The sequence below is a fragment of the Enoplosus armatus genome, chromosome 1 (genome assembly GCF_043641665.1).
Source record: "Enoplosus armatus isolate fEnoArm2 chromosome 1, fEnoArm2.hap1, whole genome shotgun sequence".
In the NCBI taxonomy this organism is placed as follows: Eukaryota; Metazoa; Chordata; class Actinopteri; order Centrarchiformes; family Enoplosidae; genus Enoplosus; species Enoplosus armatus.
In genome coordinates this window covers 17,724,505-17,746,563 of record NC_092180.1, presented here as the reverse complement: position 1 = coordinate 17,746,563, position 22,059 = coordinate 17,724,505, and the positions used below count along the sequence as shown (strand labels likewise).

General features: G+C 39.3%; 1 protein-coding gene across 1 annotated transcript in view; it reads left to right on the top strand.

Annotated features, from left to right (window-relative positions):
* The window catches only part of csmd1a (CUB and Sushi multiple domains 1a), a 281,553-nt gene that overhangs the window by 156,546 nt on the left and 102,948 nt on the right, over positions 1-22,059 (top strand). Inside the window, exons 14-23 of the mRNA XM_070906253.1 lie at positions 3,466-3,606; positions 6,945-7,066; positions 7,433-7,505; positions 8,947-9,085; positions 9,991-10,178; positions 10,306-10,494; positions 14,789-14,905; positions 15,099-15,314; positions 15,527-15,715; positions 17,293-17,462. Of these exons, the coding sequence (XP_070762354.1) occupies positions 3,466-3,606; positions 6,945-7,066; positions 7,433-7,505; positions 8,947-9,085; positions 9,991-10,178; positions 10,306-10,494; positions 14,789-14,905; positions 15,099-15,314; positions 15,527-15,715; positions 17,293-17,462 (1,544 nt within the window). The remainder of the gene's footprint in view (positions 1-3,465; positions 3,607-6,944; positions 7,067-7,432; positions 7,506-8,946; positions 9,086-9,990; positions 10,179-10,305; positions 10,495-14,788; positions 14,906-15,098; positions 15,315-15,526; positions 15,716-17,292; positions 17,463-22,059) is intronic.

The window sequence follows — 22,059 nt, the reverse complement described above, 5'->3', positions numbered from 1 at the left end:
TTGTTTAAAAGTAACACAACTCTGCAACTTTAATGTAAATCATTAGTGAAAAAAATATTTGGGGAGTTATTTGAAGAGGCAGTGATAACCACTTAGATTACCGGATCGCTCCTCAAGTGTTGCTTATTTATCACTGATAATAAACGTCAATGATTGATTGCCATTGTCTAATATTCTGTACTTATGTCACACATGTAAAACATTCGGATCCTTATTATCCGCAATTTTACAGTTTTGCAGCCAATGTGGTGACCCACTGTCTGCTATTATGCCTTAAATTCATGCATAAAAAACAAACAAAAAAATACAAATGAAAGCTTTAGTCCTGGAAGAAAATAAATCTGCAAATCTACAATAAGATAAAAGTCTCTCAGAGAAACCCAAGGGCCTTTCCGTTCACCAAGGAGCTTATGTGACCTTGACACTCATGACATTATCTTCTTTTTTTATCCCTTTTATAATAGAACATACAAACAAAAGGCAAGCAAAAGTGAGGAGAGCAACCACAGTTATAACCCATAAATCTCCTGAGCTGGGAAACACTAGCATGAAATCCAGCCTAAAAAATCTAATAAAGCTTCAAGGTACGCTTTCGAACAGTATGTAAATGGTTTACATAATCAGACAGCCATTGTTGTCATCTAATATAAGAGAACATAGTGATAGACTGTTACAAAAGCCTTCTCTCTAAATCTCCCCTCTTAGATAAGACAACGTAGGACCTTGTCACTCTTTCAGCTATTGTCGCGTTGATTCTCTTCCCACTCCTGGTCTCTTGCCTATCAACGCAATAATGAATAAGTGAAAGAGCTTTTGGGTTGCTGAAGAACAAAGAGACTGGCACTTTGCAACTCAGTCGCTGTGTAGCTTAATTGAGTCTAAGTGCATGGGATCTAAAACTCCAAGTGAAGGAGAAAATAAAAAGAAAACTTTCTGTGGGAGAGTTGGTGAATAATCCCCATTTCAGATACAGCGCCTTTTATTACTGAAGTGTTCTCGTTGGTCCTTTTCTGTCCCGTACAGGGTTATCAACACACTGCTTTTCATTGCACCTTTTGTAGCTGGATTCAGAAGAGGATTTTGAATATTACTTTCAATAGAGTGTGTGTTCTTAACAGTGTAATCTAAAACACACTGCAGTGGATCACACTGATTAGGCTCTGTTGTGGATTTTTTTTATGCTCAGGAATGATGTATAACTGTTTCTGGTATATCTGATCTGATATTGCAAATGCCTTTAAAATAGCTAATAAACAACTAATACAGTCTGATTACCTCAAAAACATTAATGGCTCAATATAATATCACACTTCATGCCTCTGCAGAAAAACTAGGCTTCACTTTGGGATTGCATACGTTGCCCCACATGAGAAAATGAATGCAACAGCAACTCTATATACACATTTGAAAAAAAGCATGATTGTAGATACTAGAGGGTTAATTTTAGCATCACTAAGACCACAGAGTTGCTTTCTCAAATGTAATAAATGAATGGACCAGAGCACAAAGACACCACATCAAACTCTTTGCTATGTGGGTAGATGGCCTTGTGGGTGAACGCAGGAAATGCTGGGTGGCAAAAGGCCATAATGAATAATCACCAGCGCTGCTTCTCCTACCAATGCAAAACTGCAGGTGTTTTCTGATGAATCACAGTTCCTGCTGCAACACCAATCTGCTAGACTCCTGGTGGGCCATCAACAACAACAAGCATTGTGTTAGTTCTGGCAGTGAACTGAAGTCGTGCATGCCAATAGCTTATCAGCACCAGTTGACATTTATAATCACCAATCACACTCAAAATACATTTCCAATCACATTCAATCAAAACAATAAGGTGGTCTTTTATAATCTCACAATGTCTCTCACTTACTCTTGATCATTATGCCGCCGCCGCTGGTGGTTAATCTGTTTATTTCTACCTGCTACAAACTGCTGTTACTGGCTGTGGCGATTTATTTCTGCAACAACCACCTCAGCCTCCTCCTGTTCAAGTGTCTCACTACCATATTTGGGGATGGTATTTCTTTCCTTGTGCATTATGTATATTCCATATCTCACCGATATGGGCCTGCTGGGTTCTGTTCTGTGCAGCCCTGTAGAGTTTTATTGCGCTCCCCTCTGAATCTGCTGCTGCCGGTTGGATGATTAGGGGGCACCCTCAAGAGCAGAGTGTATTCCGTCAAACAAAAGTATATAACCATTTGTTGCAGTAAATGGTTCTATGCTGTGACACAAATGTCTCAGACAGAAATGAGGTGATGCATGGCTACAGCTGTACAGGCCAGTGGGGGAGGTGTAATGGTTTTGGGTCCGTTCAGTTGGTATACAGTGGGTCTTTTAATGCCCATAGAGCGATGCCTTAATGCCAGAGCACACCTTAACATAGCAGCCAGGCTCAGACATTCATCGCAATCATGTACCCCCAAGGGGTTGATGGGTACTTTGAGCAAGATAATGCTTCCTGCCATGGTGACAGAATTGTCCAGCAATGTGCAAGACACATTCAGGTGAAATAACGTTAATGATCTGGACACCACAATCCCCTGTTATCAGTCTCTTTGGGATTCACTCACATGCAGCATCTGTAGAAAAGAGCATCTACCCATCAACCTATGGCAATTGTGTGACGCACTGATGTCTGTGTGGTGTGCTTCAACACAGAGAACCCTGCAGGTCCCATGCTGAGTCAATGCCATGACATATGGAAGCTTTTATCAGGGCTAAAGGTGGTCCAATGTGGTACTGAACAGCGATCTGTACTTTCCGGTCACTGAATGTAAATTTGTTTTCAGTTGAAAGAGTCGTGATTCAATGTTTCATCCGGCGTTAATGAGCTGGTTCATGAAACAAGCCTGTATTTATGTACAGCTACACTTATAAGGAAGAAGTCAAACTGGGCCCCACCAGGATCAGCTACAACATTTTAATACAACATACAGTGTCAATAGTTTGTCTCTTTTCTTCACCTGGAATACTTTTCATATTTGGGCACATTTTGCTGCTAATACTTGTTTATGTTTCTTGAATATTTTGAATTCAGAACTTGTAATGGATTATTTCTCCATTGTCGTACTGACAGTATTAGAGAACTGAATGAAGTGAATTGAATGGGTTCTTTTCACTCCATTAAATTCTTTAATCCTAAATGACTGACAGACAGCAGGCGGTGGGCTAATAGTGTTAGCCATTGTGCTACCAACAACCCTTTTCTCTGGTGACTCCAAGAGAAGTGGAGTATTTGATGCAGTAGAAAATGTACATTGGTTGCATTTAACTGCAAAATAACATCAAAACAACATATGAGGACATCTCTTGAGGTCTCTTTGGGTGTTTATTTTTTTTTTTTGGTTTACAGAGTCCTCCGCTTTCCAAGTGTGTCCTTGGTCTAATGTTATACAAGCACCATAGATAAGCACCATTAAAATGTGTCTAAAAGGTTGTTTCAACTCTGTTCTATTTTAGGCCTGTCTGAGCCAACAACATTTGGGACGTTTTCGGGAAAAGATGTTCCATCACAGATCGCCTCGAATGGACACATCATCAGACTGGAATTTCAGTCTGATCATTCTAATACTGGAAAAGGTTTCAATATCAGCTACACCAGTATGTGCCACCTACCTACCTATCTCTTTCTCTGTCTGTCCGTCTGTCTGTCTATCTATGTGACTATATGTATGCCTCTCTGTCAATTAAATGCACTGACATGTAAAACTCATAAAACTTGAGCATTGGCCCTGATTAAGTCAAAATATAATATTTGCAAAAGATAACTTTTTCGTCAATTTTCATCACAGGGCATTAGAAGTGATGTTGTTGCAGGTTTTACACGTTAGTCCTGCAAAATGGTTTGTTTTTGACTTTAGGTCTCTAGGCTTTTAACATCTTTGAATAGACCTGTTAGTGTAGAATCACATGCGCTAAAAATGCATTCTAAAATGGTTTAAAAAACATTTATTTGTGACGTGGCATTAATTTGTGTGCCAGTTTTGTTGTGTATTGGTGTATTTTCCTTATTCCTGCAGTTATCCAGTCAACCGTCAGCATGACATCGCGTTTGAAATATTTCCAGAGCAGCTACAATGTAGTTTTGATAGCAGAAAATTGTTCAACAATTTAAAACTGACAGCAGTAAACATGAGCAGCAGATTTTTGAGGTCAGCTCCTTAGAATGGAAGAGAAATGGCTTGTTGCAAGACACAGCAGTTTGTACTTGTCTATGATCATACAGAGAAATTAACAGGCAGTTGTCTATAATCCAATACAGCTGCAACATACAGTATACATACAGTTACCTTTTCTTGGCCAGAGAAGCAGGTACCATCTCACCCTTGCTGTGTTACCACTATTTTTTCACTATTTCACTACCACTATTTGTCCACCTGTGCCTGTAACCCACCATTCAAAGCAGTACGTGAATGTCCCTTCCTTGCCTTGAGGCATTTTGACAAATGAAGGAGGTAGTGAGGTAGAAGTACACAAGATCCACTTTGTTAAAAAAAAATATGTGATGAACTGATCATCAAAAATGGATATCTAGCACAACAAGAGTATTCAGGGGTGAGTTTTTTGTTTGAATGCTACGTGAGAGCCCCGTTGTACATTCAGTCAGATTCAGAGTATAGCTGTTTAGCTGTATGTACAATAAATATAAAAACTACTTTTTTTGAATTTATATGTGCCTAGTGAAGCTTATTAGGCTACTAAATTTCCAAATATAAGGGTTTGCTTTGAAGGTTTCAGGCTATGGCTTTAAGTATCTGCATAGATACTATCTCTGTATATAATACCCATTCAAAGCCATTCAAACACACACATTAAATACAGAAATACAGTAATTGGCTCAGGTGAAAATGTCTTTTCCTCACACACTAACCAGAACTCAATAATACTTACATGACTAATACAACACCCATGCAGACTGCTAACGTTCCCTTAGTCTGTTGTGAGTTGTGCTTGACTGATCATCTGTCCTACTCGTGCTTTACCTTGTTAAGTCTGTCCCTTTGTCAGCTTTGAACCTGACTACTGCAGCCTGTATATTCATCTGCTCTAAGCTGAACTAGTTCTGCATCACTGATTCTGATTAATTCTCTGTGATTTCTATGCGGTTTTGCACCATTTCACACACTGCCTCCCAAATGACCTTGCCTGTGACTCTTCCTTGAGAGGTGACTTTTGACAAATGAAAATACTAAATGATTTTTTTCCCTCTTCAGCACCACAGCGTATTCAATAAAAAGTCCTATCTATATTACTAATGCAAACATTTTTTTTTCACCCTAATCCTAACACAAATGAAAGGTTTAATGCACCATTGGAAGCAAAAATATGCCTTCTGTCCTTTTTCACTTACAAACATTTCTAAAGGTAATGCACAAATATAGAAATCCTCTTTACATTCCCCATTCCCTGGATGTATCATGCAATGTTTTTATTGTCAACAGCCTTAAAAACACAATGTACTGTAGATAAATACCCATATTCTTAAAGAAAGACAAATGTTTAACTACATTCATATAGTTTTTGATGGTGAAACACTTTTAGAATGTAATTTGAATGTCTGATCACATAAATTCTACATTGGGACTGAAGAAAGATCAGGCATCTTTGTGCTGTTCCAGTAATTGGGTCTATTAACATTTTAATGCATATATGAATATCAATGGGTGTTGTTTTGGGTATATCAGTATTTATTTATATGAATAAGGTTAGAAACTTGGGAGCCAAAGACTAATTTTCTTTCGCACCTCTATGAAATTTAACCAGTACAGCTCCAAATGTCACGTTCATGATGGACTGTGATAGCCTCAGCCCTGCCTCAGCACAGTGCGTTGCTGACCTGGTCTGAGCATGTAACAATTGGTGCAAAATGACTCATTTGGTCCATAGGGAGAAACCAAGATACAAGAGAAAAAAAACGCACTTCACCCACTTAAAAAGTCACGCTGCCAGTACAAAACTACACCTGGTACACTGCTCTCACTTGAAGATAGAGCCCTTTAAACACAACATTTTCAACATATTGTTGTCGAAGTTAGACGTCATGTCTTTATTTCTCTTTCTCTCTTTCCTGACCCTATTGTCCCATAGTTTTTTCCTTATTTTTTCGAATCCATCATGTTGATCCCCATCTTTCACTCTGGCTCTCACAGCAGACTCTCTTTTCCCTCTTCTGAGTTTACAGATATCATTTTATTTTTATTTTGTATATTGGCATTTTGTGTGTTTTCTCAAATATATACACACACACACGTCTCTCTTCTTTTCATACCTCCCAATGTTTTCCACCACTTCTCATTATATCAAGTGTGTGAATGTGTGCATGGTTATTTTTTATGAATGCCTTTGGCCTTTGTCTGCAGTATCTGTGTGCTCTACATGTATATTTGAACACATGCACGTTATGCAATTGCGTTTGTATCTGTCTGCCGGTATATATAATACATGTACGTATTCGCTGTGTTTGTGTACCTGCCCTTTCCTCTCTTGCTCTCATTTTTTCTCGATCCTTCTCTTTCTCTCTCTGCTCTCATTTCCTCTCCATCAGTAGCTAATCAACATGAGACATGTCCAATCACTGGGTATATGCTCTGGGTGGGATCAGGTTAATCTCTAGAATGGGGATAATATAAGCTAAACATGACAGGGTTGAATCCACGTGAAGATAATTCCATTCCCATATTTCCATATCAGTGGAGATGTCACATTCACTGACAGTGATGCAGCAATGGTTTTCAAACTTCTTTTTTTCTCTGATGGAACCAATTTTTCAAATTTCAGGTATTGAAATAAATTGAAAAACCAGGGAAAATTGTTCAAATTGGGAAATGTTTTCTGTTCATTCAGTTCCAAAGTAATTTGCCTTTGTTTCATGCAGTTTATTTGGTTCTGTGTCTATTGGCTCCTATTTTGACTTTACTCTCATTGTTGTCTCTCTGTAGCATTTGGTCAGAATGAGTGTCATGACCCGGGAGTTCCTGTCAATGGTCAAAGGTATGGTGACCAGTTTCAGCTGGGCAGCTCTGTGGCTTTTCGCTGTGATCAAGGATTCATTAGGACACAGGTACATATCTGTCTAAATTTTCTATAATAGAGTATTATTCATACAAGTTGAATACAGATATGTTTTAGGAGTTTTAGCATTATTAGCATGCATGTCTGTATTAGTACTAGTAGTAGCAGGAGTAGGTGTACAGCATTATTTACATATAGCTTTAATTTAATTTGCTTGTATGTAGTTATTCTAATTTCTTATTTATTTTGCTCTGTATTAATCTCATCTTATCTTAAAATAAGTAACATACCATGTCATTTTCCCCTTGTTTTATGCTTGTTTATATTCCTTTGTCTTTCTAAAATTCAGTAAAATGTCAATCACAAAAAAAATAAGTAACATTACTAATATCGTACGTTGATGTCATATTCCCAGGGGTCCGATCAGGTCACTTGCATCATCCAGGATGGAAATGTTGTTTGGTCTGCAGCTGTACCTCGCTGTGAAGGTAAACACATGTACAAATCGTTTACTGAATGTATGAGGAATGGGAAATGTTCCCTCGCCAGAATATAAGGTGACAAAGCACTACTAAACTATTTGGCTCTCTCCATGTGGCTTAAGTGTGCTTATACACCTTAGAAACTGTATAAACTCCCTCTTCTAATTGCTTTAGCCTCCAGCCTCCCCGCACTTATTCAGCCTGTTTGCAAGCGCGTGTCTCTCTCAACAATAATCTTAAATGAGATTGGCACAAGTTCTGCTGAAACTCATTCAGGGAGACGTATTCATTATATGCAAACTCTTATATACAGAGATGTAACCATAGAAGGCAGATAAAGTAATGTGGGGAGGTAATAATAAAAGGACAGCGAATGTGCCGTTATTTCAACACTTTTTGAAGGCGAATGACAACCACTGGCCTGTGAGTAGGTTTTTGCATCCCCTCCATCTTGATTGCGTTGTCTAAATTACATTATCAGATGTTGCCTGTTGTTAATAAATGAGATGGAGGAGACAATGAAATTGAATAGCGTTGTTGCCTTATTAAATATGGAGTATGGGAAAATATTATCCCTCCAGTTGGACAGGGAAGGATAATTATGTTTTATTTCGAGAATGACTTCTCTTGTGCATCCCGTGTGTGAGTTCCACTGCTTCAGTATGCACATAATGGGTAAAAGAAAAGTGAGAGAAAGAAAAGTGATTTTCTTCAGCTCTGAGAGTTATGAGAGCAACCAAAAGGGCAAAGGTATCAGCTACTTAAGAACAGAAGAAATAGTTAAGAGTGTGAAAGATAAGCCATTGCAAATTACATATTAAAGAAAGAGCAACGGATAATACACAGATCATGAACTCTCATGTCTAAAGTTTTTTCAAGTCTGTTACTCTACATGCTAACTTAATTCAAGTGCTTGACAGCCTAAAAAAGAGAAGAAACTCAGCTAATACAAAGTTATAGAGCATTTTATATTCTTTGATATGGAATCTGAGCTCAACTAAAGCTAATTCATTGATTTTAATGTGCCATAATTGAGATTTTGGGACTCTAAGCGTTAGCTATAAATTAGTGTCAAGATTTGCCAGCTTTGCTGCCTGCAGCCTTCTGAGTTGCAGGGAAATGAGGAGCCTTTTTTTAGCATCATTTGACACATAAATATACTTCATTTCCCCTATAAATGATCATGCTATAATTATTTTAGCCATTTTCAAACATGAGCAACTCAAAATTGTTTACTGTAGCACAAGATTGGCACGGCATATTTTCAGAAGGTAAATGTTTATGTATGAAATTACGAAAGGATTAGAGAGCTGAAATAAATTGAGCAGATGATGGTGAATCTGCTAACTGTAATATGTAATATGAGCATTGTGCACATGCCATAACACAGCTACAAGAAAACGTGATTAATTCCTGTGTGTGTGTGTCTGTCTTTATTTCCCTGTAGCTCCATGTGGAGGCCATCTCACAGCTCCTACTGGTGTTCTGCTGTCTCCTGGTTGGCCCTCCTTTTATAAAGACTCTCTGAACTGCCAGTGGGTGATTGAAGCACAGCCAGACCATGCTGTGAAAATACACTTCGACAGGTAAGTGATTCAGTTGTGGAGGTATAGGGTTAGGTCTGTTTAAGTTTGCTCATCAGTTAACTCACAAAGTTAGTCAGATTGTTATGAGTTGGATAACATACTCATGAATAGTAATTTTTTCCCACTTCTGGTTTGTCAGCTAGTACATTATTTAGTTAGTCAGTCTCTTAGTTGGTCAGTCTTTCAGAAGCATTATAAGTCAGATATAAATGAAGTTGGTGAGTTACTGCTGCAGTAAATAATTAATGTTCGCTTTGTGCACATTTTTTTTTCTGGAAACAAGCCACGAGCAGATGCAGCGTAGCCTGAAATTGCTATCGCTGAAATTTGTCTTTTTGGGAAGCGATGTAAAGGCCAAGTTATCTTCATCACCTGTGAAGCATTTCATTTCTGTAGGATTCATCATTTGCATCGCATGCAAATGTCTGGTTCAGAGGGTAGTTAATTGGTCAGGTAGCTGGTTAGATATTCAGATGTGATTGTACTGTGGTTGTCAGTGGTTCCCAGCTCTACCCACCAGGTAGTTCTTTGCAGTTATGTTATGTCTGTTATATAGGTGCTCAGATATTTAAATAGGCAGGTAGAATGTGAGTTACTCTGTTATTTCAATTAGCATAACATAGTGCTAGACAGGTTATCAGTCTGTTATTGTTCATGTGCCTACAATGGGTGCCTTTGATCAAATACACATTGCTGCTGAGTCCTCCTCCAGCGCAAATACCCTGTTTATTATTTAACATAATTTGCTGCTGATTACAACAAACATTTGCTCTTAGTTACATTACATTAGCTGGTATTTGAGGTAGCCTGCACACAGATTATGTATGCCAGTAGATTAAAATGCTATTTTTGTGTATGTCAGGTTATTGTGCATGTTTTTTTTTTTTCCCTGTGTCTCTGTCTAGGTTCCAGACTGAGGTCAACTATGACACACTGGAAATCAGGGATGGCCCCTCAGCCTCCTCTCCCCTGATCGGTGAATACCACGGCACCCAAGCACCTCATTTCCTGATTTCCACGTCCAACGTCCTGTTCCTGTTGTTCACTACAGACAACAGCCGCTCTGCAGCGGGCTTCAGCATCAGATATGAAAGTAAGGCTGATTGACTGACTGATGGAAATGTTTGGTAGACACATGCTGAATAGGTCACAGGCTCACACACATATACACTCCCCCTCTTGACACTGTGTTATTTGTGCATGTGTGATGTGATTCTCAGGTGTGAAAATGGAGTCAGACTCTTGTCTCGATCCTGGTATCCCAGTCAATGGTCGTCGCTATGGCAGCAGCTTTTCCATTGGCTCCCGTGTCTCATTTACATGTGACCCAGGATACACACTGAGTGATCAGGAGCCCATTGTTTGCGAGCAGAATCATCAGTGGAGTCACGCTCTTCCCAGTTGTGATGGTGAGAATCTTTCTTCCTTGCGTTTTTTTCCTCTTGATGGAGACCTATAGTGGGCTGAAACCTTTTGTATCCTGTTCCAAAAACGGATTTAAGATCAAGAATCGTGTGATAATGTGAGGAACCCATTCGCTTGCTGGAATAATGTCACATGTAGTTTCCTAAACACAGTAAACAGTGAACATTTGGTCATCAAGGAAAAGTTAAAGTCAGTAACACTGCAACCCACCCAAGAAAACAAAAAAAACAAAAAAAAATTGAAATTTCCTATATAAACTGGCACAGCAGGTCAGTGTGGTAAAAAGAGCTGAAAAGTGGTTTGTAATCCTGTGCTTAGCAAATGAAGTAATCTTTATCTGAATTTAACCTTGGACAAAAAAACAAGGGGTCTGATTGATTATGTAAGCTCTAGAGAAGATGTTTTGAATTTTTCCAACTAAACACTGCAGCAAGAAAGAGTAGCCTTTGAGATTCTTATTAAATTATTTTATTTATATGACTGTGTTATTAGTGAAATTAATCTAGCACTGCATCATCCATTGGAAAACAGTGGAACATAGATAAAAACTGCAGTTTGTTAGACCACGACTGCATTCGTTTAACACTTTTCGTCAGATCAATCCATCCCTCCATTATTTATAGCTGCTTATCCATGCAGGGCCCCAGGTATGTGGAGTCTATGCAAGCTGTCTCTAGGACGGTTCGCTCTGGACAGCTCTCCAGTCTTAGTAGTCTTAATAGTCACAGGGCTACCACATATAGACAGACGACCATTCACACTGATACCTACGGGCAAATTAGAAACACCAGTTAACCTGGAAAATAGAAAATTGGATCAAACTGTGAAGAAACTACTGAATATAAATGCTACAGTATTAGCAAATTGATCATTTTTTAATAACACTTGAAAATTATTTAAAGTAAAATACCTCCTGACTTGTTTTAAGCTGAGTTGCTGATGGTGACTAAGATATTAAAAGGCCAGATAGCTGTCACTTTGAACTCTGAGTCACCCGTGACACTGAACCCAAACACAAAGTCAAGACACAAGGCTGATGCAGTTAGAAGCCACTTCATATGGTAGCCAGGCAGGCTTACATTTGGCAATAAGCAGGCAGAATCTGTCAAAGAGTGACCAGCACTGCAGCAGCGTCATGCTCATGAACAACTGTGCCTCGGCTTCACCACAGTTGCATTGTCCACTGGAAATGATTGTTTCGCAGTTGTGTGTGAAATATGTTTGGGGATAGTGAAGTGTCATGCAGTAGTTAGTTTGTTTATTTACTTAATATCACAATACAGACACATCAAATAACTTAACATGATCAAATAAAACACAAGGTCCAAGCAATATTCCATATACAATACAATTCAGCATATGAATAAAATTACTAACATGATCTTATCATTTCCAGGTAAGCGATATGTCTGCACCAAGGCACACTTTCTGCTTGAGGGTTTTATAGTTCACTTCATTTTCCCACTAACTGGTTTGGGATGGCCCTGAACATGATGCCCCCCCCTCTTCATGAACATAAAAACAGAAGTGGAGTGAATAGGACAAAGTGGCTGGAAGAAGGTTAAGCCAGAGAGGCAGAGGAAGAGGAGGGGAAAGAGGGAGTTGGTGCAGGGGTTCCCATCAGTAAATTCTTTCATCAACAATATATAAATGCTATTCCCATTCTTCTGCGTTTTCCCATTTCACTAGGTGTAACTGGCAGCCATAGTGTTAATTGCAGTCCACACTCCAGAGTACACACAACCACAATGGCCCAAGTTGGACATCCAGCCTCAGTGAAATTATGCAGGTCAACAGGTGCCACTAAAACAGATGCTCACTGGCCACTCACAGGCCTTCTCATTCAGTGTTTTACACCACAGCTATCATGCTATCATGGGAGATGAATACACGATGTCTGATTCGATATGCCGATTGAAAATAATCCAATTTGAAAGCCAAAGTCAGGATGTCTCAACTTGGGAGTGAGTTCATACCGAGGCAATCTATCTTGCAGTACCAGCCATATAACATAAGCAGTTTTAAACGGCCACTGTGACATTTTCAATTTTCAGCCAAGCATGCCATCTCACCAGACAGCTGTTACTTTACAAGACACATGATTTCAGAATGGCACTTTTATAAAACGGTGTGCAAGCCTTGAGTAGAGCATAATATGTCATACTTTGCTTTCAGAGAAGGTCATAGGACTAGAACAATGTGTCAAATATGTTTTAGCATGACTGGCTTATTGATTAATCAGATAATTATTGTCTTTACCTGCTCTTTGCATGTTTTGGAGCTGTGGGAGGAAGCCAGACCAAACGCACAGAGAAAAACTTGTTAAGTCCACTCAAAAAGGTTTTGGACATCTCATATCAATTTATAGCAGAAAGAAAATCATGTTTAAAAACTCCCACAGCCATACTCATACACACACATTCAAAACAATAATCTTATTTACAGTATAGTCTCAGAGGCACAGTTAACATTTTAACAGGAAAAGCCTAACCTTTTTCTACCACCATTCGCACCGCATTACACAGCCACCAAAATTCATTATTTTGACAATATTTGTCGAAAAGAAAAAAAAAAGATGTAGTCATGTAGTCACCTCGCAGGCGTACAGAGACCGTTCCCTTTCAGTAATGCCACAGTGCCGGACCCAAACCGCTCATCTTATTCCTGCAGGTCAGCTTTTCTTTCAGCATGCAGTCTCATGCCTCTGCTCTCAACATTGAAGGCCACCACACTTTTGATTTGCCACTCAAATTTTTTGTGAGACTCTTTCTGTCTGTATTCTTTTCTTTTTCTCACATCTTTATACAACTCACACTTTCTCACTCACGCACACATACATTAACAATCTGTCTCTATCTTCTCACACGCAGTGAGTATGCGCTCGCATTCACAATGGATACAGTATGTGCACACAGACACGCACGCATGCCTCCCTCAACAAGGGTCATTTAGTCAGACAGTGTCCTAGTTTTAGCTGAATCCTGATGGGAGTGTGAAAAAACTGGTGCTGGTTAGCACAACACACAAAAGACAGCTAGTCAGAGAGAGAGGGGGAGAGCGGCTCTCATCACAGCTACTCAACTCTGGCTCTGTTGAAATATGATATGGAATGAGATGGAAGGAAAGACACTGATAGACAGAGAGATATGGGGTGGAGAGGCGGAGACACAGCTACAAACACTCACTGGAATAGCAGAACGAAGAAATGAGAGAAGCTTCGACGTCTGTCTTCATGAAGTCAAAATAATGAATTGTAATTTTAAGAACCTTTCACCAAATGAATCATCACACTGTTTATTTTAGGAGCTTAAAGGGACTTTTGTGCACCGGAATATATATAAACTGTCAACAGTCAGACAGGAGGGACATTAACAGTGAAGAAAAAAAATGTTATTGTCTCTGATTCAGTTTATAGTCCGGGATGTGTTTGTTTCATAGGTGAGAAAAAAACATTCTTTTTTTATTTGCATGCCAGTCAAGCACCTTGAAGCACTTTAATTGAATTACATTTAACTGAATTGAGCTGAATAGAACTGAAAGGGATGGAGGCACAGTGAGAGAGAAACAAAGAGTCAGTGTATTATCTTAGTTCAACAGTCTCTAATGCACCACAAGTCCTCTTTTACTCCCCATTACATTCCTATAGTATTTTCCATTCTGCTCTATCCCAAATGAGTTTGTCCTGTTCCATATCAGTGGTCTGACTCTGTGTGGAGGCTAGGTAACACACACACACACACACACACACACACCAATCTCTCACTCTTTTTCAACAAACCACTCTCTGTCTGTCACATTCTCTTTGCTCTGCGTTTCTTTTTGTTTCTACATTAAGTGCATTTCTGTCCTTTGCCCTTTGTTTATCTCTGTAGATGTATGTAGAAGCTGCATCTTTTATCTTCTAGTGCTTTAAAAGTTTTGGTGCACATAGTGGAGCATTTAAAAGCTAAAGAGCCAAAGAGCTATTAGACTATTTTTTTTTTTACATAGAGCACAACATGCTCAGCTCACAAAATTCTGGCAATTTGCAGGTCTGCAGATTTAAAAAAAGCCAACTGTGGTTTAATTCCAGTCCGTTTACTTAGAGTGGACAATTAGAGCAAAGAGATATGTCACCATGTGGTGACCTCTTAACAGTACTTAAGCTTTGTCTTCATAGTCTATCTTTATCTTTGTAGTAATTTTTTCAGAATTTCTTTGGCTTTCTTTTGCTCAGATTGTACAATAGTGAAACAGAAATGTCTTCTTCCTTCTCTGTCTGCCACTTTCTCTCTGTAGCCCTTTGTGGAGGCTATGTCTATGGTAAGACGGGAACAATTCTGTCTCCTGGCTTTCCTGACTTCTACCCCAATTCTCTAAACTGCACCTGGACTATAGAGGTGTCTCATGGGAAAGGTAAGATTTTACATTTACACTCTATATGTTGCCTGATATGTGTGTTTGTGTTTCTGGTTTGGCTTCTGTGTTCATCTGCTGCCATGTATGTATCTGTGACTAACTCTGTCACGTACTGTGTATCTATCCATTCATCCATCCATCCATCCATCCATTGGTTCTTCCATCCATCCATTCGTCCATGGATTTCCAGGAGTCCATCTGGTTTTCCACACTTTCCATCTGGAGGAGAACCACGACTACCTTTCCATCACTGAGGACAGCAATTTCCAGGTTCCAGTATCTCGACTCACTGGCTCAGTGCTGCCCCCTAGTGTCAAAGCAGGACTCTTTGGGAACTTCAGCGCTCAGCTACGCTTCATATCGGACTTTTCCATGAGTTATGAAGGCTTTAATATTACTTTCTCAGGTAAGAACACTAGCACAGACACTTATTTTTGTTAACGTGGATGTCAGTAACCAGTAAATGTAAACCTCAAAGTTTTAAATGTAATTTATTTCTTTCTGTTCACCTTATATATATATATATACAACATTCACACATTCCTGAACATTTCGCACCACTTGAGTCTTTTTATAATGGCGACTCAACAAGGTTATTTCTCTCTCCCTGATGTATAGAATATGACTTAGAGCCATGCGAGGATCCCGGCGTACCGGCGTTCAGCAGGAGGATGGGATTCAGATTTCGAGTTGGCGACTCGCTGGCCTTCTCTTGTTTCCATGGCTACCGACTTGAGGGAGACGGCAAGATCACTTGTCTTGGAGGAGGCAGGCGAGTTTGGAGCAACACACTACCGCGATGTATTGGTAAGACAGTCAAGTAGACCGGCAGACCGACTCACTGACTAGTATCTCAGTGAAGATGTAAAATGACTGACACTGCATACACCATTATATATAGCAATATTGTAACAAGCCTTTCAAAAGTATTTCTGCCTTCAACATTTAATGCTTTGGAGTAGTTTATCCTCTGTGAAAATAACTTGTAAAGTAGAACTTTTAAATTTACTTCTTCACCATATGAATTAGCGCCGAGGAAAAGTATCAGCATTTTCCTGCTTGTAATTCACCAGTATTTTATTGCTTGCACAATGGTAATTTACTATTATTTGACTGGTTGACAGTTGGTTTTATTTGCCAGGATTCGGCTGTTAGCAGGTTGTAATTTGCTGGTATTTGATGAGTATCAGTGTTTCCTTGGATGCTGCTGGTAATTTATGAGAATCTGACTGGTGACTGCTGGTAATTTTCAAGCCCCAAAAAGAGCAGACTGAAAATGCTATAATAGCATTATCTGTCAAGAGATCAGGCCTGACTAAGAGGAAACTGAGCAGCAGCAGCTGGCATCGTTCACTGGGTTCGTTTCTCTCGCTCTCTCTCTTTCTTTCCAAACGCCCCTCTCTTTAGCTCTCTGTCTCTCTCTTTCTAACTTTCTAACTGTTTCTCCTCCTCTCCCTCTGTATTTAGACAGTCCTTGGGTAGATAATTAGGGCATTAGCTGCAATATGAAAAGTGTTAATACTGTGTCTTTTGTTACTCCCCTTTTCCCTTTTCTAATTTCTCTCTGCATATTTTCAAAAGGCCCTTGTCTGTCTTGGTTCATCTGCTATCTTCTATTCTTCCTCTTTCAGGTCTCTCCTTCTCCCCCTTCACTATCCTCTATTCTCTCACTCCCACTCCATAGTGCTTCTTCTTCACTTTCAAAAGATGAAGAATTGCTGGTAGCATCCTTGAATTTATGCTCCTTATCTCCTACCATAATCTGCTAATCAAAACATTGTTTTGAATTTCAGATTTGTTCAGATTCGATAAACACTGCGTCTTTTATTTTTTCCGTGTTCTTGTTCCATATTGTTCCACACGGGCTTATCTCTTGTCTATCTCATTACATTTCCTTCTCCCTTCCAAGTAGTGGTGGTCCTCCTCAGGGGGAGTTAAAAGCCTGCTCGTCCCCCCGCTTTTCTCCTCCTCATTTACATATGACAAAACCCTATTTGCACAAAGTACCACTTATTTGAATTCCTAAACTTTGATAGGTACTGCACCTGCTAGATAATTCTGTATAATTTCTATGAAACACTTTTCTTAAAAACTAATCCAGACCAGCTTTTATGCAATGTTTTTTCATTTTGCCCTCTTTTTAATCTTCTGCGGTTTATGTTTAATTACTTTGCTTTTCCTGTTTTGCTGTTCCTCATCGTTTTTTTGTGGTTATATTGGATATGCACTTTTCTCTAATCTCTCTTTTTCATGTAGAAGTCCTTTTCCCCGCTTTTTTTACACAACAAGCCAACCCAGAGGTGTTGACTGCTCAAATATAATTAGGTAGAAATGCTGTGATTTTGATCCATGCTGTCCCTGTCCCCTTGACTCTCTTGCTGTAGCGGAGTGTGGAGCCTCCTCACTAGGACCAGAGGGCGTTCTCCTCTCTCCTAACTTCCCCTCCAACTACGATAACAACCACGAGTGCATCTACCGCATCACTACCGAAAAGGGCAAAGGAATCAGGCTGAAAGCTGAGAGCTTCTCATTGCAAGATGGAGACTATCTCAAGGTATGGGCACAAACACATGCAAACATGACAAGTCTTTTCCAATCAGGTGGTACAAAACCTATACATGCTTGATTTACTTACAGATTCAGAGAGACACACACACACATACAAGAATATAGTCACAACCAAAAACTGTCTATTTACACAGTTTATTTAAATTTTAATATAAAGTAATTGTAAAGATTTAGAGGAAGAGCCAAGTGAAAACAGACAGTGTACATCTCCACCTAGCTATTGACTTGGTATTTGTAAAGCAGGCAATAATATATGGCAGCATTTGTCAGCTTTTACTGAAATATGTGGGATTTTTTTATTCAGAGGTATCATTTTTATGTTGCATTGCGGAGCCCAAACTTTCTCAATGCAGTCCTCAAAGCCCTCCCGTTCTACAAGCTTTTGTTCCAGCCATACACACCTGGTCCAATTAAGGTGCCAGGGAATGTGAGGCCCTTGATTATATGAGGTGTGCAAGAAAAAGGCTGGAGAAAAAAAGGTGAACCACAGGAGGGGCTTTGAATCCTTACTTTAGCCGGTGTGTAGTTAAATTGTATTAGCAAGGTTTGCCCAAGCTGTTAGATGTGTTAAACATTGTTGTAAGAAGCAGTAACATCCCTGCAGGGGTTTATTACCCATGTTCTCTATTAGTGCTGATGGTGCTCCTGCCGCAGTGGCCATCCACGGCTGAATGAATACATCGGAAACGGAGGCACAAAACGATCAATTCAGCTTCTGTTAACCCTCTAACAAACCCACTACAGCTACACTGTATTGTTGTATTTGAAGATTAACCTTGGTTGTAATATGTGATAAGACGAAGCAAAACGAATATCTGTAGAAAATAATACCTCTTTGCCAGCTAGTATCGCATGACTGCAGCATGTGTACAATGTCAACTGGGCAAGAATTGTTGCACTGGGAGGCGATACAAGCTTGATCTGCAATATGTTTTTATGGTTCTTCTCAGTCTCCTGATTTAAGGATTGTCACAGGGTATATATAAGGAAATCATTGAAATGTTTACATATCATAAACTTGGATGTGCATATTTGTGTACATCTGAACCACAAAGAGAATTACAGATGTTCCCAGGGCTCCTCCTCAGATCTATGTGCCCACTTCAGTGTCAGTTAGGAGCAGCCATGTGAGCTGTTTTACAGTCTTGTAAGTGTGAGCTGTCCTACAGACATCGCTTAAGACTTCCTCTATTCACAATGTCTCTTAGCGGTATTAGGCCTGAGGGCATGGTTAAGCCAGTATGTGGTTAGAGTGTATTATCAGTATTAGGCCTAGAGCATTGGCTGAGCCTGTCTGTGGTTAGATTGTATTAGCAGGGTTCTCCCGACTTTTAGAGAGGAATAACATCATTGTAAAAGGTGGAAATGTCCCCAGTGGGATAGGTATTAGAAAAAGAAAAAGAAATCCCCTTAAAGGAAAGGAAAGTGACACCAAGTGGGTTAACAGACATAAATATGCTTAAATATTGCTTGTATATTCCATCACAGCCTGAATTCTCAATGCTTTACACCACAGCCCCCCTCCCATTAGACCAGTGTGTCTGTAATTCAACTAAAGGATTCAGCCATCAAGAAGAAAGCAGACGAAGGCATTTGCTCTTTTTCAAATTATGATTGTGTTCTTCACGAGGCATTTGACATAGTATTTACTGTAATAAATTGATTCCTTATCAGAAAATAACAGGAACAGAGGAACAGAATACAGAGAATGACTAGAGATCACAAAAGTTAATGAGGATGCACTGGATGCTAACATAGCAATCAAAAAGTAATGGGAGGCCCCAAGACTGATTGCAAGAATAACGCATCACGTTCAACATAGGGCATATAACAATATTAGATTTTTGGCTTCAATTTTGGGGATCCGAAATTACTGATAAGAAATTAGTTTTTAAATTAAATGAAAAGTAAGTGTTTGTTTGCAGTCGCTCCCCCTCCCATTACAACACCAACTGTTGCAATATACTGATGTATGGTGATGTACGCACAGTACAAATACATTGATGGTAACACGTTAGTTTGACATGATAATTGATATTTCTTGGACAAGCATCACGTTTTTCAAATTGCCTCATGGAGTTACCACAGTGTGACAAAAAATTCATGCTTTTACAAAAGAAAACTTTGAAGTTATCCATTCTAACCATTTTTTAATTTTAATTTGCTGCATTTCCATTGTGCAGTCAACATCTTATGACCTTTGCTCTAGCAACACCCTCTGACCAGAAAATAAGCAGGCCTGTCACGCAATCTGAACACTAATGTTCACCAGAGTATAAATACTTTTGAGTTAGATAATGTGTCCTTTGCTAAAGTCTCAGGCCACACTTTTACATCTTTGCCACACCAATGGTAAGGACCTATAGCTAAACTGTCTGTCTATTTTCATAAATCCAACATTTTTTCTTTCTTATATGTAATGGGCACAACAGCTAAATGAGGCTGCTAGCATGGCTATTGACCTTTAGTCATTTTAGGCACTTACACATTTTCCACTGATTATCCATCATTTTAGAAATATAGGGTACAGTCAAAAATTTGTCACGTAAAAGGTGGTAATTATGCAACAGAAAGCAGGTGCTTGTGTGATGAAATGATCTGTATTATAGTCATCTTGTGTGACGGTATAGAAATGAACATTTATAACGGCAATGACTAGTTATGTACCACGTTTTTTAATTATAACTTTTGCAAAGAATTAGCAGAAAGCACAGTGCAAACCCAAGTGCCACTTAGGCTAGCAATTAGCATGCCTCTCCCCAGGCTAACCGTAATGAAGCTAATGCCTGTTACTGCAGCTAAACACAAACCATTTGTTTGACATTTCCAGCAAGCTTTAGGCTCAAATCCCCTGTAACATATGAACCAGCTCATTATAATTCCCTTTACTATTGGCTAAGTTTTCATCCTGGCACTGTTAAAGAAATTCACCTAAAAATACCCTCTAATACAGTGCTTGACCAAATTTACTCGGATGTACTCCAACCCTGAAGGAAAAAGAGAGGGTGAGAAAGAAACAAAGTGGGGGTGTGTGCAGGAATTGTTCTATGAAAATAGAGGTGGTAGGAAAGCAAGCAAGAAAGAGAGAGAGTCAGACAGACAGAGAGAAAAGGGGTGGCAGATGGTGACATGTTGATTTATGAGCCGCAGGGCTTTTCATTAACCATACTGAGTTTTACTGAAACGGAGAGAGGAGGAGAGAAAGATAGAGAGAAACCGAAAGCAAGAGAGAGAGATGAAAAATTGGGGAATACTGACAGATACAACAGGAGGGACGCGGGGAGAGAAAATGAAGTTTAGGGGAGTAATGCTACAGATACTGTGATACCACACTTCTTTTTTAAGCTTCTCGATCTTCATATTTATGCTTTCAATCACAGCCACACACTCCAACATACTGTAGCTCCTAATTTGGTTTCACGTAGAGGTGTCTCCTCTGACTGGCAATACTCGTAGAGATAGAACAGTACATCGCCTTAGCCCTTTTTCTTTGGCATTCCTGCCACCTGCAGACCTGTCACCACCAATCTGTGGAAATGTCCCTGGCAGCCAAATTTAAGCATGAGCAGTTCACATTTATATCCCAGCTGTGAGATGGTATTATGAGGTACTTCAGAGTCCTAATTCTCCCCTTCAGACTGCAGTCAAAAGTAGGCCGCACTCCCCAAACTACTACTTCTCTACTGTTCACATTAAACCTGCATTCAGAGCTTTTTGACCACTAGAAGGCAGAAAGTAGACTCCAAAAAGTGGCTCAGCATCAATTACTTACCACCTGTAAACTTGAAAAGTTGCTCTTAAAACAATCATCCCTATACATTTCTCTAACCTCTTTTGCTGTATAATCCCCTATTCTGCTCACCATCTGTGTGCTCAGTATGGTGCAAACTCCAAAGGAAACTCCATTTGTTGCTAGCACAGTTTGTTAGTTTAAATCTGTTAGCTGTGCTAGTGACAAGACTGTGCATTGAGCCATGTTTTGGAGGAAACAAAAGAACAAAGTGAGCACACATTTGGTAAGTAACTGCAGTAGTGATTTGTGCTGCAGTAGTGATTTGTGCACATCAGCCCTTCAATTGGACACTGTTACACTTTAATGAAGTATGATGTTAAACTCTGCTCAACTTTCTTGTGTTACCAAGTAGCAAAGATTTTTCTGGCAGCCATTACTCCACCCCTCCATATCTACTTGTCTCACTGTGCTCATATGAAATAAATGACTTCCAGCTGTTTTGTCTCTTGTTTGTGCTGCCAGCGCAAGCGTACAGTTACAGGTTGATGATCATAGTGCAAATGATGAGAAGCTAAATTGTTAAGAGACAAAAAAGAGAGTTTGAGTCTGTCAAGAAGGCAAAAATGTTAACATCTTAATCAATTTCATAATTATTACAAATGGAAAGAAGTAAAAGCTGATCAACAAAGGGAATACAAGCTACATCCTGCAATATTAATCCAGTCCAATTGTGTTTTTATGTTGTAAATCTAACCTATCCTGTCTTTCTACTTTTCACTCCCCTGCTACTTTCACCTCTTCTAATATGCATGACAGCATCTCAACCCAAGTCACAAACACACAGACATTT